Source organism: Pelobates fuscus, chromosome 6, assembly GCF_036172605.1.
Source record: "Pelobates fuscus isolate aPelFus1 chromosome 6, aPelFus1.pri, whole genome shotgun sequence".
In the NCBI taxonomy this organism is placed as follows: Eukaryota; Metazoa; Chordata; class Amphibia; order Anura; family Pelobatidae; genus Pelobates; species Pelobates fuscus.
Window position 1 is genome coordinate 200,911,582 of NC_086322.1, and position 19,262 is coordinate 200,930,843.

Sequence of the window (19,262 nt, forward strand, 5' to 3'; positions counted from 1 at the left end):
CCAGGCAAATTCCACATAACTGAATCAGTGATATTTCTATATCAAATTCAAAAAGTGTGCAGATCTATGCCTTGATTTAATATTTTTGGTTAAGCTTTTCAAATGACAATATTTTTGGATATATGTTTTAAATAATTTTTTGATATTAAAATATAAAAAAAAAAAAAATCAACTCATCACAGAGGGACCTAAACGCTGGAATAAGGTAAGTGTTAAATGGTTATATAATCCTTTCATGGCTGGAGGAGGGGGCGGGGAAGCAGAGGCACACATTAGTAAAGGGACACATTAGTGTTAGTAATACAGTTTTACGTTCCTAACACTATAGAGTTCCTTTACATTTCCTGTTTGCTAGTAGAAATTATAACTGTATACAATTTAATAAACCTCTTATTAAAGACATAGGCTTTGATTTAATATTTTTAATAAACATTTTAAATGATTTAATATTTTTAGATAACCCCTTTGGCCTTTATATTGAACAACAATAAAGTGCAAATACTGGGCTAACTCAGTATTGTTCACAGACTATCCTTACAGAATTTATCAATGTGCAATGCTCCAACACTTTAGCCCACACTCTTAGTCCCACAAGAGCATATGGTACAGTTGCCTGATCAGCTATGGCCCATCTTCATACATTTTAATAACAAAATCCAAGCTTCACATATGTACTTTGTTACTCTTACTTTTGGCAATACTGAAAAAACTCCATGTATGCAATCTTTACCTGGTTCTTTGTTCAAATTTGCAATTTCAAAGCATTGTGCAAAACTACACTTACTGTTAAAGGACCACTATAGGCACCCAGACCACTTCAGCTCAATGAAGTGGTCTGGGTGCCAGGTCCATCTAGGATAAACCCTTTCAGCCGACGACAGGAAAGGAGGAGGAGAGTCCCCAGCGCCGAGGGAGCCCAGCACTGGAAAAAAGGTAAGGGATTAACCCCTTCCTCACCCTAGAGCTTGGCGGGAGGGGGGCGCTGAGGGTAAGGGGGACCCTATAGAGCCAGGAAAACGAGTATGTTTTCTTGGCACTATAGTGGTCCTTTAATGCAGGAACCCTTGTAATTAATCTGTACCTGAGAGGTGCAAGGTGGTTGGCATGGACATGTGACTGAGGGTCGTTCCATTCCCATCAGGCTGTGGTGGCCTGAATGAACACTCTTCAATCTTAATGGTAACTTATCATGGCAAGACTACTTTAGCTCTTTTAAAAGAGCTTCAAATTCTATCTATACATTGTGCTAGGAGTTTCTCCCATCTGTCTTTTGATTCCTTGGCAGACACTCAGTGTCGAGGAAATGAGAGACATGGAGAGAAGAAGAGATCTCACGCAGGAGGTCCCTTTGCTAGCCACCTATAGCAACCACAGTGCTTTTACTAGTACAAGAAATGAATTGGTGTAACGTCACTCTGTTAAAACGTTGTCAACAAAGCTAGCATGTCAGCATTATTGTCCTGCTTATGGAAGTGTTCCCAAGCAGGGCAAATCAGCAAAGAGCAGAGAAGAAGCATGGGCGGTCCCCTATTGGCTGTTAAAGAAGTATAAAACCCATCTCTGAAATATATTTACATCAATTGTACATAATATTAAATTGACCTTGCTACTGTAATTAGACATTAATTGGAAGATGCTCACAGAGGGGCAGCTCAGGTAGATGCTGTGCGTCTGAAACATAGTGATGGCCAATTTCCAAGTGTGCCAGTCGTGTGTACATGATTTTGTTTTTTAAAAGCATACCCTTTAAACCATGCAAACATAATTTTTATGTAGGGAAGGGGTTAATCCCATCTCCGCCCTTGATACCACCTTGGAAAGAGAAATTGATTTGAAATAACCATTGTCTTATAATAAGAAATACATATTTACAACAACTTTCTTTAATATTTAGCTATCAGAAAGACTGTGTCTCCTGGGCCAGAGCTGACAACATGCCGATGAGACTCCAAAGGTCAAAACTGTACAGTTTATAGTTGGGTTTGGTCTCTGGATGGCATTGATTTTGTATTATTATGTTTTCTAACTTTATTTCTCAACTAGTTTGGGCATTGTTAAAGAATTAATTCCTAAATAATTCCTAAGATAGCCACTCCAGAACCAAGTCATTATCTGTCTAGAGACATGATGGATGCCAACTTTGCCAATCTTGTCCTTATTACAGCATCCATGTCACTTTCACGGGTCTTTCATTAATTTGCAGAGACCAGTGGAGGTGACATTTCTGCTTACAGAATATGACAAATATTATATACATAGTGTAATGCCTTAACTATGCTATCCTCTTACTTCCTGGTTCCACGGAGCCTAGCCACACCCCTGTATGACACGGTCTGCCTATTTAATCTGACTGCACCAGCTGATCAAGGCTGGATTATTGAACTACGTTCCTTACTCACAACCCGGCTACAACTTCGTTGTGAAAGCCTCTGCTACCAGACCGGACTGAAAGACTCTGCAAAGTTCCCTTCACCTCTCCTCATCCACGACTAAAGATTAAACACTCTTCATACGCCTCTGAGGAGATCTCGGGAACCAGTGTTCTATGTGCCGGAAGCTAAGTAAAACCAATGTGATAAGAGTTGCATCTAAAAGCTGTTATTACCTGTCTCCAAAAGTCCTTCGGTAAAAACAATTCCGTTACAGCTAACTTCAACTCATACTTCATATCAGTTATCTGCATCTGTCTTGCTTCAGTTAAAGTATGGAACAGCTATTGTAATTACTTATCACCTAAACCGTTAACTCTACTAAGAGACTCCTTATTGATTCAGTGTCTGCAATTTACTATCGTTTACTCCTTAAAGCTACAGTGCCTGTAATTGTGGACTTCAGTTATCGTTTACTACTTAAAGCTACAGTACCTGTAAATTGGAATTAAAGTCTTTACCTTTTACTTTTTATAATAAATATTCAAACTATACGAAATCTGCAGTTGTGTTCCTTCATAACAAATGTTTAGACGTGACACATAGATTCTAAACAGAAGCATTACAGGGCGTTAGAGTGGCCAAACTTAACGTGAGAAAGATAAAGATAAAGCCAGTAACAGCGAAGTAAGGATATAGACATACAGATAACCAAATAAAGAAGACGGGTCTGGATTCTAGAAATACTCAAAGTCAATAAACAAACTCGGTCAGAAATACACAAAGTCAAACACAAGCCAAGGTCAATATCAAAACATCAGCAGAGACTAAACATTTATCAAGGTAGAAACCCTGATAGGGAACAATAAAATACACTGGTGAAAGAATCCTAAAAGGGATAGTGGTGCTACAATCACCTTAGTGGAGCCACAGAAACCACTAAATAAATACAAGTGAGAATAAAAATACAGATGGTGAGAGCACTCAAATGAAAAAAAATTAAAAATAGATAAATAAAAAGTACAGTAGTAATATTACCCAAAACTCGATCACAATCTGGAAATAAAAACAGATGGAAGAGACATAGGGTAATAACGTTAGATAAAATCTTAAGACACTAATACTGGTCTCACTCACATAAAAGGAGCTACTTAGATAGCTGGCTCAAACTGCATGCCTTGAATCACTCTCTTATTGGACTTCAGTTGGGTCCTTTCCGTAGTTGTATCCCATGAAGAAACATAGGTTCAAGGGGTAACAATAAACTTTATTCTTCCAAAACAGTGTAAAACACAAAATAATAAAAAATATAAAAGAAAGTCCCTTTAGATTAAAAGTCCAAAAAGCACCTGACGCGTTTCGGCGGTCTGCCTTCGTCGGAGGTGATGTTTGTGATCCCTGGCATGCTGTCTTTTAAATCTGTTCCTCGCGCCCTTTTTCGCCGCATTTGCGGCACTTACTTCCGGGTTATCACGTCCCGACGTCTATCTTCACTTCCGGTTAAACTTTATGTTAGGACGTGTCAGGAACATCATAGAGAAAAAAAAAACGTCCATACCATAAAATATTCCTAACTAGAATGATCAAATCTCGGTATGCTTAAAAATCCTTTTAAAGGAAAAAGAAAATATGTAATCTTGCATTTAAAATAAACTACATAATCAAGTGGTATACTGTATAAAATTATAACAGTATACAATTAGTTACTAGAAGAAGGGAGATACATATAATATAATAAATAAAATTATTTAAAAAGCTAAATAGCAAAAAACTAAAGACTTGGATTGTTAATAAAAGGAAACTTAAATAGAACAATAAATACAATCAAAACATTATAAAATAATTAAATATACAAAATAATTAAAAATTAAACAATTATTAAATTATTAAATTATTAGATTATTAAATTGTTAAATTATTAGAAAACTCTAAAAGGCAAAAAAAAGGGGGGGGGGCAAAAAAGGGGAAACGCTGAGACGTTTTGGAAGAATAAAGTTTATTGTTACCCCTTGAACCTACGTTTATTTATGGGATACAACTACAGAAAGGACCCAACCGAAGTCCAATAAGAGAGTGATTCAAGGCATGCAGTTTGAGCCAGCTATCTAAGTAGCTCTTTTTATGTGAGTGAGACCAGTATTAGTGTCTTAAGATTTTATCTAACGTTATTACCCTATGTCTCTTCCATCTGTGTTTATTTCCAGATTGTGATCGAGTTTTGGGTAATATTACTACTGTACTTTTTATTTATCTATTTTTAATTTTTTTTCATTTGAGTGCTCTCACCATCTGTATTTTTATTGACCCTGATAGGGAACTGAATAAGGACCCAAATAAGATTTGCATTGACATTTCTCTGCGACATCTCTTTGACTCCAAAATGTATGATAATGGGTCGCCTATATGATGTGGTCACACGTGACTCATGACATCACGATATTCAAACTATAGAAGGATGTGCTATTAAAGTGAGCAGAATCCGAGTGAATGCAGCGGCTGTCAGTTATATTCGGCACACACAAACAAAAAAGCAGGAGAAGCAGTTTGCTGGCACTGAATGGTAAGTACAGTGTAGAGCAGAAACCACCAACGCTATATAAAAAGAGCTGTGTTTCTGCTCTACACTTGTGAGTATTACTCTTATCACTCTTTTATACTCTGTTTTATCACAATTGAGAGCACTATTTTGCCTTTTATCTGCCCTTTGGAGCTTTGGATTACCAGACGGTGCTGACGGATACATCTTCCCACATCCCATAAGTGGGTATTATACTGCTGTATGCTCTTCACACAATAGCTGGCTATAGATCTTTTAACCCCTTAAGACCGCAGGACGTACTATGCCGTCCTTATTTGGGCGGCTCTAAACGCCGCAGGACGGCATAGTACGTCCTGGGCGGTCTTACCCCCCACGTGGCCGGCGGCACATGGCCGCTGCAGATCGCGGTCGGGGGGCATGCCTGGCCCCCCAGGCAGCCCCCCTGTGCCTGGGGACCGCAGTCTGCAGCTTCCGATCGCAGTGACAGGCTGTCACTGCGATCGGTATTTACCATGTGTCAGCCGATTTTAAAATCGGCTGACACATGGAGCCGCGGCATTTTCACTGTGCAGATCGCGGTCGGGGGACATGCCTGGCCCCCCAGGCAGTCCCCCTGCGGTCAGTGACCGCGATCTGCAGAGTCTGATCGCAGGGAGAGGCTGTCTCTGCGATCTGAATGCAGAGACAGCCTCTCCCTGCGATCTGATCGCAGTGACAGCCTGTCACTGCGATCAGAGTTACTATGTGTCAGCCTATTGGCTGACCCATAGTAACTGCAGGCAGGATCCCCCTGCAGATCACGGTGGGGGGCATGCCTGGCCACCCAGGCACTCCCCCTGTGGCCAATTACCGTGATCTGCAGGAGGTGATCACAGTGACAGCCTGTCACTGTGATTACTGATCCTGTGTGTCAGCCAGTGATGTAAAATCACTGGCTGACACTGTCTCTGCCCCTCTGCTCCCCTCTTAACCCCTTAATGTTACAAAATAAAATAAAATACAGTTACACATCAAATATACTTAGATCATTTATATATATATTATATATATGATCTAAGTATGTATATATATATATATATATATATATATATATATATATAGACACACACATTTACACATACACTAAGTGTATTTTAATATTTATATATATATATAATTATATATATATATATATTAATATCAAAATACACGTAGAAGGATATTGATTAAATATATACATAATTATAATTATATATATATATATTTTATAATAAAAGAAATATAAATACGTTAAAAAAAATAAATAAAAAAATTTAAAAAAATAATTAAAAATATATATATGTGTGTAATTTCGTTCTAACTGTATTTTGATATTAATATATATATATTGATATAAAAATACACGTAGAACGAAATAATATATATGTATATACCTAAGTATATACGTATACATCACTATATGTATACCTATATATAAATAAAAATAATTGTAAAAAAATTATATACATATATATACATATATATATATATATCCACACACGTGTATATATAATAATTTTACATATATATTTATGTAATAATTTTACATAATTAGGTATCCTAATTAATTACAATTAGCGGGACCTGCCTAACAACCCAGGCCGAAAGTATAGGGAATTTAATTTGCTAGCACTATATTTAACCCTATAACTTTCCAAGACACTATAAAACCTGTACACTTACACTGACAATATTTTTGCTGTAATACTTTTTACTGTTTTGAAACACAAATATTTGTGTACAGTGAATTCTCCTGAGTATAACAGTACCCCTCATGTACAGGTTTTAGGGTGTTTTCAAAAGTTACAGAGTCAAACATAAGGCTTGTGTTTCAGTTTTTTCACAATGAAATTTGCCAGATTGGTTACGTTGGCTTTGAGACCGTATAGTAGCCCAGAAATAAGAATTACCTCCATAATGGCATAACATTTGCAAAAGTAGACAACCCAATGTATTGCAAATGGGGTATGTTCAGTCTTTTTTAGTAGCCACTTAGTCACAAACACTGGCCAAAATTGGCTTTCAAATTAGTTTTTTGCATTTTTCACACACAAACAAATATTAACGTTAACTTTGGCTAGTGTTTGTGACCAAGTGGCTACTAAAAAAGACTGGACATACCCCATTTGCAATACCTTGGGTTGTCTACTTTTGCAAATGGTATGCCATCATGGGGGTAATTCTCATTCCTGGGCTACCATACAGTCTCAAAGGCAACGTAACCAAACTGGCAAATTTCAATGTGAAAAAACTGAAAAGTGTAACATGCTTTATTTGACCCTGCAACTTCCCAAAACACCATAAAACCTGTACATAGGGGGTACTGTTTTACACGTGAGACCTCGCTGAATACAAATATGTGTATTTTATTGCAGTAAAAGCAAACAGTATTATGACATTCACAGTTAGAATGTCACATAGAACTAAGAAAATGAAAAAAAAATCTTATTTTCTCTCATTTTTTTTTATATTGTTTTCATATTACGTTATGTTCCATACCTAAATATTTGATGTTAAATGAAAGCCCTGTTTCCCCTGAATAAAATGATATATAATAAGTGTGGGTGCATTTAATATGAAAGAGGTGAATTACGGTTGGACAGACATTTAGCGCAAATGCCAGGTTTTGTTTACGGTTTTTTTGGATCACAACTTGTACATTTGGCTGCGGTCTTAAGGGGTTAAATGTGAGTTCTCTACCTCTTGTTACTTACTGCACTTTTGGACTCTAGACGTACTGCACTATAGGTTGCTTTCTGCCTCTTCTCTGTTTCATATATACAAACTAACACCCTGAGACATATCCACTCCCATTGAAGAGAATACGTCTTATCAAGTTTTCTTGATTATCTACTGCTACTCTAGTGAGGCCTCCTACCCTTTATAAGACTATTTCATTTGTATTGGCGCAGCCCTACTCCATCTTGTGTTGAATGGGACTGACAGAGCCCGGTGACCTACCTTTAGAGAAGCACAAGCCTGAAGCTCGTGTTGGCATGAGATGACCTAGAGATTCAATGCTAGGGCACAGGACTGCTCATCCACACACTCCTTCCAAGCCACGGTCATACATGTCATGATAGTTTGCTTATTTTGATTTTAAAAGGTCTTGTGTGTTAACCATGCAGATGTTGCTGATCTGTGTACCCTGAGGTGCCCTCTGTTATTTGCCTCCTGTCTCTCTTAAAGTGCCACAGGTTTCTTTATTAGTGTAGAGAGTTTTCATCTACTCATGCACACCTAACTAGTCTCCTTAATGGCAATTTTTTCATGCATACACACCATGTTAAATTTTTAGTTGTGAACACATGCATACTTAGCCTGTTTTATTATTGTTTATGCTAAAGTTTAGTCAAGCATGTTACTCTTTACCATCTTGTACTCCTAAACTTCATACTTCTCATTCATAGTACAGGTCTAGCTAAACTCTCAATATTATAGCTTGGACGTAAAAAACCCAAGGGCAGAGTACAGAATATTTGATAGAGTCCTAACCTCAACATCTGAGGAAAGGGATTTAGGATAATTATTTCTGATGACTTAAAGGTAGGCAGACAATGTAATAGAGCAGCAGAAAATGCTAGCAGAATGCTTGGTTGTATAGGGAGAGGTATTAGCAGTAAAAAGAGGGAAGTGCTCATGCCATTGTACAGAACACTGATGAGACCTCACTTGGAGTATTGTACGCAGTTCTGGAGACCGTATCATCAGAAGGATATTGATACTTTAGAGAGAGTTCAGAGAAGGTCTACTAACCCCTTAAGGACCAAACTTCTGGAATAAAAGGCAATCATGACATGTCACACATGTCATGTGTCCTTAAGGGGCTAAACTGGTTCATGGATTGCAGGATAAAACTTACCAGGAAAGGTTAAAGGAACTTAACATGTATAGCGTGGAGGAGAGACGAGACAGGGGGGGATATGATAGAAACATTTGAATACATAAAGGGAATCAACACAGTAAAGGAGGAGACTATATTTAAAAGAAGAAAAACCACAACAACAAGAGAACACAGTCTTAAATTAGAGGGACAAATGTTTAAAAATATTATCAGGAAACATTACTTTACTGAGAGGGTAGTAGATGTATGGAATAGCCTTCCAGCCAGAGGCGTAGCGTGGGGGGTGCAGGGGGGGCCGGCCGCACCGGGCGCAACATCTGGGGGGTGCGGACTGGCCCACTGGGACACCGGGAAATTTACCGGTGGGCCGGCACACTAGGGGGCCGGTGCGCGGCCGCCTAGTGTGCACCAGCCCCGGCAGCAATTACAAGGTGACCGGCAGGAGGGGAAGCGCTCCCCTCCTGCCGGTCACAGAATGTAGCGTGGCCGAGCAGGCAGACCGGGTAGGGGAGCTTCTGATCCCCTACCCGGTGTAACAGGAAGCAGTACGCGAGCCGAGAATGCTCCTCCCGCGAGCAGGCAGGTTGGAGCGTTGCCGTGCGTTACCATGGCAACGCGCCGACCTGCCTGCTGTTCTCGCGGGAGGAGAGCGAAGTCAGCCTGCAGCCAGAGGAGCTGCAGGCTGAACAGCACGTGCCACCACTGGACCACCAGGGATTGAATTGAAGCTGTTCCCCCTCTCCCCTGGGCCCTGACCAAAGGTAAGGGGGGAGGGGAGTAATACAAAAGTTTTTTTGTTTTGTTTTTTTAAATATAAATATATCAATGCTTTAACCCCTCCCCCCATACACACACTACACTCCTCCCCCTCACCAACAGAACCCCCCCCACACACAGAACCCCCCCCACACACACAGAACCCCCCCACACACAGAACCCCCCCACACACAGAACCCCCCCACACACACAGAACCCCCCACACACACAGAACCCCCCACACACACAGAAACCCCCCGCACACAGAAACCCCCCGCACACAGAATTCCTCCACGCACACAACCCCTTCATGCACATAGAACCCCCCCCACACAGAACCCCTTCACACACACAGAACCCCTTCACGCACACAGAACCCCTTCACGCACACAGAACCCCTTCACGCACACAGAACCCCTTCACGCACACAGAACCCCTCCACACATAAACAGAACCCCTCCACACATAAACAGAACCCCTCCATGCACACAGAACCCCTCCACACATAAACAGCACCCCTCCACACACACAGAACCCCTTCGCACACAAAACCCCTCCACGCACACAAAACCCCTCCACACATAAACAGCACCCCTCCACACATAAACAGCACCCCTCCACACACACAGAACCCGTCCACGCACACAGAACCCCCCCACGCACACAGAACCCGTCCACGCACACAGAACCCCTTCACGCACACAGATCCCCTCCACGCACACAGAACCCCTTCACGCACACAGAACCCCTTCACGCACACAGAACCCCCCCACGCACACAGCACCCCTCCACGCACAAACGGCACTCTCTCCACGCACAAACGGCACTCTATCCACGCACTATGCTAAAATCCACGGGTTAGGGGGCGCAAATTACTTGCCTTGCCCCGGGTGCTGACAACCCACGTTACGCCACTGCTTCCAGCTGAAATGGTAGAGGTTAACACAGTAAAGGCGTTTAAGCATGCGTGGGATAGGCATAAAGCTATCCTAACTGTAAGATAAGGCCAGGGACTAATGAAAATATTTAGAAAATTGGGCAGACAAGATGGGCCGAATGGTTCTTATCTGCCATCACATTCTATGTTTCTATGAATAGCTAGACAGACCTGATTTAGCATGTTTTCTCCCATGTTACTGTATAAAATGATCCCATATCTCCAAATGCCATATACTGTTTAACCAGTGGCGTACACACAATCCATGGGGCCCGGTGCGAAAACTGATCCGTGGGCCCCCCCCCGGTGGTTACACCGCATGGGCCCCCTGGAGTGATGGACCCGGTCGCAGCTGCCACTGTACACACACATACATACAAACACACACACATACATACAGACACATACATTCAAACACACACACAGAGATACATATACAGACACACACACACATGCAAACACACACACACACACACAGATACATACAGACACAAAAATACAAACACACACACACAGAGACACATATATACAGACACACACATACATACAAACACATACACATGCACAGACATACACACACACACACACACACACAGACATACACACACACATGCACAAACATACACAGACAGAGAAACATTTATACAGACACGCACATATACAAAATATTTTAGTCACAATCCTGTTTCCTACCTTTTAGGTGCAGGAGGGTGACTTCCATGGAGTCCAGTGGTGGCTCAGCCTGATGGGAGTCAGAGTTCCCACTCTGACTCCCTCCTCTCTTCCTCCCGCGCGGCTCTGTCTGATAGCTGGGAGGAGTGACCGGGGCAGTAACTTCCTCCCAGCATCTGATGTCATCTCAGGGGGCCCGGTCGCGCTGTTAAAGCTCTGCAGCGCTGACCGGACTCCCTGGAAATTCATAGCCATTGGGGCCGCAAATGGCGGGGCCCATCGCGTGGCCCATGCTGTTAGGGCCACCCGAAGGGCCCCTCCACATGCGGCCCCGGCGGTTTTACCAGCTGCGACCTCTGTATGCACGCCACTGTGTTTAACTATATGTTTTTCACTACTAATGCAAATGCTGTTGTGGCACTTCAAGTCAGTATGTTATTTTGTGCACGGAAAAACAATAAAATAAAGAAGGACAAAAAAAAGAAAAAAAAGAAAGAAAAATGCCCTGGCAGAAAAAGTGTTAATGCAAGTGACATTAAATCACCGATAGGCATGGAACACCATTGTTAAGGATCCTCTGGGAAAACTAAATGCTATCATTATGGGAGACTGACTTCGGAAAAAAAAACATTTTAATATGGATGTGGGAAGTCTGAAAAAACCTGACAAACAAAGCCATAATTGTTTCCATAAATCACTAGTAGTAGACATAGGCACTTCAGTATAAATTTAGAGTTTCTGATAATATAGAAATGTTTACTGACTGGAAAGGTTATTTATAACCTTACTGGCATAGACTAGAAGACTGGAAACAAATGATTATGAATCACAATGGGGTTTATTCATGAAACAATGAAATATGGTGCTGATTTGCACAATTCAGGCTAAAATATGCCTGGAGGTTGAAATTTGTCTTTCAGTTCACCAGAAGTCACAGTTCAGTGAATTAATCCTTATGGAAAACACCGGCAGGTTTATTCATTAAACTAAAAAAAATGACAGGAATTTACCACAGACTTTAAATTTAAAGGGACGTTTGTGAATTTCAGACAATCCACTGTTTAAATCAGGGCTGCCTAAAATGTAAATCCCCAGATGTTGTAGAACTACAACTTCCATAATGCTTTGCATGCCTTTAGAATGAAAGGGCATCATGGGAGTTGTAGTTCTACAACGTCTGGGGATCTACCTATTGGGCGGCACTGGTTTAAATAATAAAACTTTGTGGAGTACATACACTAAGCACCAGTTTATAGTAAACCGTAAACTGAAATTCTAAATTGATAAAACAATTCAAATACCACAACTACTACAGCATGTTACCATGCAGATGGAGGACAGCACTGATACTCTCAGCTTATGACTCCAGTCCTAGTTTGTTCTAAGCAGTGAAATATGGCTTCTCCTGCTGTAGAATACCAGATGTAACAGTTGTGGGATGGGCGCCCAGTAAAACCTAGACACATGTCAATCCATGCTAAAAAAGTTTGACACCTTAGTGATGAATGGCAACAGGGATCTCCTGGCACCATAACCACTACAGAGGTCTGTAGTGGTTAAAAAATGGTTGTTTATGATAATAGATGATGTAGAAACATTTTCCAACTTAGCAATAGGTTAGGATGCTTGAGGTGTTCACTTCTGGAATAACAGGGAATCATGACATGTCACACATGTCATGTGTCCTTAAGGGGTTAAGACACTAATAGATGTAGAAAAATCTCAAAAGTTAATAATTCTTTTCTAATTGTATGTTACTTTTAGTATAAATATTAAGGGGCTTATTTAATAAAAAGTGTGTTGTGCTGATGAATTGTCTTTCAATATTTAGGACAAATATCCAAGTTGTAAAAACAAAAATAATAATTTCTAGTAGTTGGAAAAAAATCGGAACTTTTTCCCCCAACTTTTGCTAATGTGGTCTTAAAGGTGGTTCTCAAATCACCATTAAACACCTTAGTGAAAAGTGCCCTTTTTAATATTAGAATAAAAGGTTCAGATGTAGTTCAAGATTTTCTGGGATAGTTATCGGCCTTAGATTTAATGTCACATTTTTTTCCTAGAGAACAACAACATGTGAAAAATAATGTCAACAAATAGCTGAAAATAAACATAGCCAGTTTCAGTGTTGGGCCATTTCTCAGAGGAAATATCATCTAAATATACTGGGACAGGTACACACTGAAAAAAATATTCCAACCACATTTGGGAAGTTAACTTTGACACTTTTCCAAGACATTTGCTTTTACTAATAGAAAAAAAGCAATTGTAAAAATGATATTTATATTTAATAATAAACAAATCAATCTATCTATCTATCTATCTATCTATCTATCTATCTATCTATCTCTCTCTCTATTTATGTATATCTATCTATCTATCTATCTATCTATCTATTTATGTCTATATATCTCTATCTATCTATCTATATATCTCTCTATATATCTATATATCTATCTATCTCTCTATCTATCTATTTCTGTCTGTCTGTCTGTCTGTCTGTCTCTCTATCTCTCCATCATCTCTCTATCTATCTATTTCTGTCTGTCTGTCTGTCTGTCTATCTATCCATCCATCCTTGTATGTAGCTGTCTTTCTGTATTTCAAATCACCAATTTGATCACCATCCTGTCCTATGCAGTCCCATGTGGATTAACTTGTGTCCTAGTAGGATGTTATTAATAAAAAAAACAAGCGAACGACCATGCTACTAAGGGTGGGCTGACCAGTTAACGGTCAGCCACTGCCTCCATCGAGCTATATCTAGCTAAATATTATCTTGCTATGTATGCTGAATTTTCAAAAAGCAACAACACACCCATGGTATCAGTGGAAAAACAGCGAGGGGATGCAAATAATAATTACCCCTGTATGGTTTTGTTCTGTAGATATAATTAGAACTTCTCTGGGTCCTCAATACAAGACTAACTAAACCAAACCAAAATATATCTACAGCTATAAAATATAAAAAGCATACATAGGGCAAAAATGTAAATAAATACACAAGGATATTATAAGTGGCTCAAGTCCACTCATAAACCAGGTTTGATTGAAGGCATATCACTTTAAACCACTTCTGATAGAAAGCCAAAAATGCCAGACGACTTACATTCATTTTAGGCCATGTAGGAAAAAGGGAGACATCTTAGTGCAGAGTTTCCAAATTAAAAACACACCAGCACAATGGCAGGAGTTGCAGACAGGATAGGGTCCCAGTTAAATTATCTACATAAATCAGGTATACCTTCTTTCTTCACCAAAGGTGCACAAAATTAAAACAATGAAAACAGAAAAAAATAAAATAAACATCTAAACATTAAAGCTCTCACAGCCCTAGCGTTTTGTTCAATTGCTTGAACTTCTTCAGGGAAAGTCAATTTGCATCCCTGTTATTAAAGCAGCATGTTCTCCGGTTCATGTAGTACTAGTATTTAAATCCATTAATGCACTCCCGCAGTGTGCCATCAGCCAATCCACTTTATTTTCATTTTTAAATTCACATCTTTTTATCCTGAAACTGGGTGCCTGTTATAGCCATAAGCGCAGTCCTTCGAACCTGCATTGAGGAAGCATATAGAGAAGAGGAGATATTAAACAATGGAGATATATTTCAACGTGTTCTCGGTATACAGTTGTTGGTACCTACCAAAAGTGGTGCAAGAAAGGACAACTGGAGAATTTACATCATGGTAGTGGGTACCCAAGGCTCATTGATGCACATGGGGAGTGATCACACAGAAGAGCCTGGCAAGGCAAGGCAGAAAAAGCCGCCCCCCAAACACCCTGGCAAATGCCTTTCCAGCTTCCTGTCCTGGGGGACCCAAGAGCTGGCCGGCTGGTTAACACAGGTCCCCCCTCGAGGCTGGCATCTACCTTGTGCAGGAGGCGGGCACGCGAGGGAGCACTCTCCCCTGAGCTCTAACCTGCTCAGCTCCCTCACACGCACTGCAGTGATGCCGGAGCCGAAATATGATGTCACTCCGGCCCCTTCATCACTAAGAGGTGCACGAGGGAGCTGAGCAGGGAAGATTACTGCTCTCTCACCACCTGCCTCCACTCTGCACCTGCCTGCCTTACCGACCGCGCGTCAGCCCAACGAGCAGCAGTCCCACTGGACCACAGGGAAGAATCCACTCCAGCACTCCTAATGATAAGGAGGTTGGGTGGATTGAACTTGAATTTTTTGTTTAGGAACGGGTTTGACAAAGAGTTCAGGGTGTTGTCTTGGCCTCCAAATTCCCCAGATCTCAATCCAATTGAATATCTGTGGGATATGCTGGAACAACAAATCCAATCTATAGAGGCCCCATTTCGCAACTTTCAGAATGTAAAGGATCTATTGGTGACAGATACCACAAACCACCTACTAGACATGTGCAATTCGTTTTGTTCCGAATGTACATGCGGACTAGTGATGTACCGAACTGTCCGCTGGCGAACAGTTCCCGGCGAACTTAGCGTGTTCGTGTTCGCTGCGGCGGGCGGACACATGCGCAGTTCGATCCGCCCCCTATTCGTCATCATTGGGCAAACTTTGACCCTGTGCCTCTCGGTCAGCAGACACATTCCAGCCAATCAGCAGCACTCCCTCCCTTCCACACCCTCCAACCTCCCTCCCAGCATCCATTTTCGATTCATTCTGAAGCTGCATGCTTAGTGAGAGGAGGGAAAGTTTAGCTGCTGCTGATTAGATAGGGAAATTGATAGCTAGGCTAGGGTATTCAGTGTCCACTACAATCCTGAAGGACTCATCTGATCTCTGCTGTAAGGACAGCACCCCAAAAAGCCCTTTTTAGGGCTATAACATCAGGCTGCTTTTTTTTTTTTTTTTTTTTTCCTGTGTAATGTAATTGCAGGTGCCTGCCTGCCAGCTTCTGTGTGAGGTTCACATTGGATACTGTGCCTACTTGCCCAGTGCCACCACTCATATCTGTTTTAACAATAGGTTAAGCTTTACATTTAAAATAAATATTTTTTTTCACTGTAATAGAAGAGCAGTTGCCTGCCTGCCAGCTTCTGTGTCAGGTTGGATGCCTTGCCCATTTGCACAGTCAGTGCCACCACTCATATCTGTTTTAACAATAGGTTAAGCTTTACATTTAAAAGAAATCATTTTTTTTCACTGTAATAGAAGAGCAGTTGCCTGCCTGCCAGCTTCTGTGTCAGGTTGGATGCCTTGCCCATTTGCACAGTCAGTGCCACCACTCATATCTGTTTTAACAATAGGTTAAGCTTTACAGGGGGCGTGGCCTGAACCTGAACCGGAGCGGACGCCATCCCTGCCTGCTCCTGCCAAGCCTGAACTAAATCCGCAAACATCGAGAAACAGAACCAACCGATTGCCAGACCCATCCTGAAACCGACACCAGGGTGACAAAACGCACACATTGATGCCTTTTTTTCAACCCCAGAGATCGGGAAAAGTAAAACGGAGGCTCAAGGCCTATACCTCGCCGACAGCCGCCGGGCTCGAGTACTTCCTGGACGGAGTGTACAGCCGAGGAGAGCCCCCACCCTCAAGCAACCCTCTGCCGAACTACAACGATACCCCAATGAACATGGGAAGACGAACACAAAAGGTACTTACCGGTCACCCAGCAGAGCAGACCGACATTGGGGCTCTACTACAGAGGCAGGTACAATCCAAGATGGCCGCGGAGGCCCCACAAACTCCGACAACGACCCGGGCGGCGTCTCACACACCGGCTCAAACGGAAGATGAATGTGAGTACACTCTGACACCAACACAGGCACCACCAGACAACACATTGGCCACTAAACAAGACCTACATAACTGGGTGCAAGACATTAAGGAAACACTGGCCGCAGATGTGGGCCTGCTTAAAGGGGAAGTACAGAAAGTAACTGAGAGAGTAAGGGGGACAGAGGAGAGCATCATGACCATCCACACAGATATCTCTGAAATAAAGGGAGCAATACAACAATTGCAGACCACCCAACAGGGTCTCTCCCTACAACTGGCAACACACGAAGACCGAGCTCATCGTAACCACGTCAAAATACGTGGGGTACCCTCTGACATAACGTCTGAAGAATTACCTCACTATGTGAGACGGCTCCTGGCCACTATCCTGCCGCCAACGACAGCACGGAAGACACTCCTCGACGGGCTGTACAGACTCCCACCCTCAACCACAATGCCTCACACAACTCCCAGGGATATCATCCTACGCTGTGCCACCACACAGGACAAAGCAAACATCATGTCGGCAGTACGGGACAAAACCCCCTTGGCCTTTGAAAATGCACAGCTGCTTTTCTACCAGGATCTAACCAGAGCCACACTTCAGTGGCGCCGGACACTATCCCACTTTACGAGCCTGCTACGCTCCGCGAAGTTGCCATACCGCTGGGGGACACCTAGATCCCTGCTAATCACCCACAACGGGACTACACAAAGGGTCTCCGCGACCACAGAAGTACCTGCAGTGCTCACCAAATTGGGACTACAGGACAGAAGTGATGCAACAGAGTCCACTGCACAGAGATGGGACCCGGACAACACTGTGCCATTCGTTCCGAGAAGCACGGGACCGACAAACCGGGACACTTGAACAACATCGACTGGACAGAATTTCCACATACCATCCGTAGTCCCTGGAGCCACAGCGGACTTTTAACTTTTTGCTGGAACGATAGTTTCCCTTTGTATCCTTTTTTTTTTTTTTTTTTTTTTTCCTATTATTTATCACTAGAATGATATTACTCAGCTTGACACATGTCTCAGAGTTCCCTACACCTGGCAACACGCAAGGAAACACTAACACACGGACAACATGACCGAGACACCCCGACATAAGATCCGCACACACGAGACATGTTGAGCGACATCACCACGCACAACCTCGGCAGAGAGCTAGGCCACACAACACCACAACACGCCGCATACATCCTCGACAGGGAGCTGGGCCGCACAGCACCACACACGCCTGACCATGACAGACACGAAATTCACTAGACCACCCAAAATAGTGGACACCCTGGCACACCATCACCCATAAACACGACAACTAAAAACTGTTACCACCAGTCACCACACCTGTTGTCACACATGCTACTATCTACTACCTTGTACCACACTTGAAATGTGCGACAGCGCAACATAAAAATGTCCTTGATTTCAGCCTACAGACTAATCTAGAGACACTATTATGTTTTTCATTACCTCACAGTGTATAGATTGCCTTGTTGTGAAAAAAATGTGTTGAGGTGAAACGTGTTCTTTAACCCCTTAAGGACCAAACTTCTGGAATAAAAGGGAATCATGACGTGTCACACATGTCATGTGTCCTTAAGGGGTTAAGGGCTATGACAAATATCAAGTTCTAGGCACATACTATAGCAAACTTATAAAAAGACAATCCATTTCTGTGTGAGGACGCAAATACCTTGAAATTAGCATTTCTTGTAAAATGAAAATGATTCACTGATTACGTGCGAAGTTTTTAAAAAGGGCCCCTATAATACCTAGTGGCGTCTTTTGACGGTTAATAGGGATGTACAGGTTCTGGCCATGGCATCTCAATCCTGACAGTTGATTTTTGTGGCTAGGTCACACACTGCGCTTAGAAATTGTGTAGCAATGGAAGTGGGAAGGACCTAGCCTGCTAATTTATACCCTACATAAAGGGATCCTGGACTCACGAGCGGTAACCCAGCTTGGTTTGAAACCCCTGAATGGAGCAGGGCTTTCCGGGATGGTTGACTCTGCACTTCCACCACCATTGATCATAATGTGATAATGCCAGGATACCTGAGGAATATAAGTTATTACCCATGAAAGGGGACGGGCCAAACTTTTAGCTAATCCTTGTCTATAGAGGGCAGAAAACCTCTTGCTTGGGAAAGACCTCCAATACTCCATGGCAGTGATTGCCAACATTGTCCTCAAGACACACCAACCGCCTAAGATTGGTTAGTCTCCCCACAGGAACAGACCTAAAGGTCTGAATAATTGATTTTTGTTGTGCCTTATAGACCGCTCACCTTATTCAATATGCAGAGCATTTTAGGAGTTGTAGCCCTAAGACATCTCAATACACGCATGTAGATGTAGATAAACGTTTTGAATTCAAAAGCTTGTTAGTTAAATACCTGTTACGCAGG

At 41.9% G+C, this 19,262-nt stretch overlaps 1 protein-coding gene across 1 annotated transcript in view; it reads right to left on the reverse strand.

Annotated features, from left to right (window-relative positions):
- The window catches only part of LOC134615571 (uncharacterized), a 47,430-nt gene extending 36,150 nt beyond the window's left edge, over window positions 1-11,280 (reverse strand). Inside the window, exon 1 of the mRNA XM_063460116.1 lies at window positions 11,157-11,280. Within this exon, the coding sequence (XP_063316186.1) occupies window positions 11,157-11,184 (28 nt within the window). The 5' untranslated portion in view covers window positions 11,185-11,280. The remainder of the gene's footprint in view (window positions 1-11,156) is intronic.
- Window positions 11,281-19,262: the final 7,982 nt, after the last annotated feature.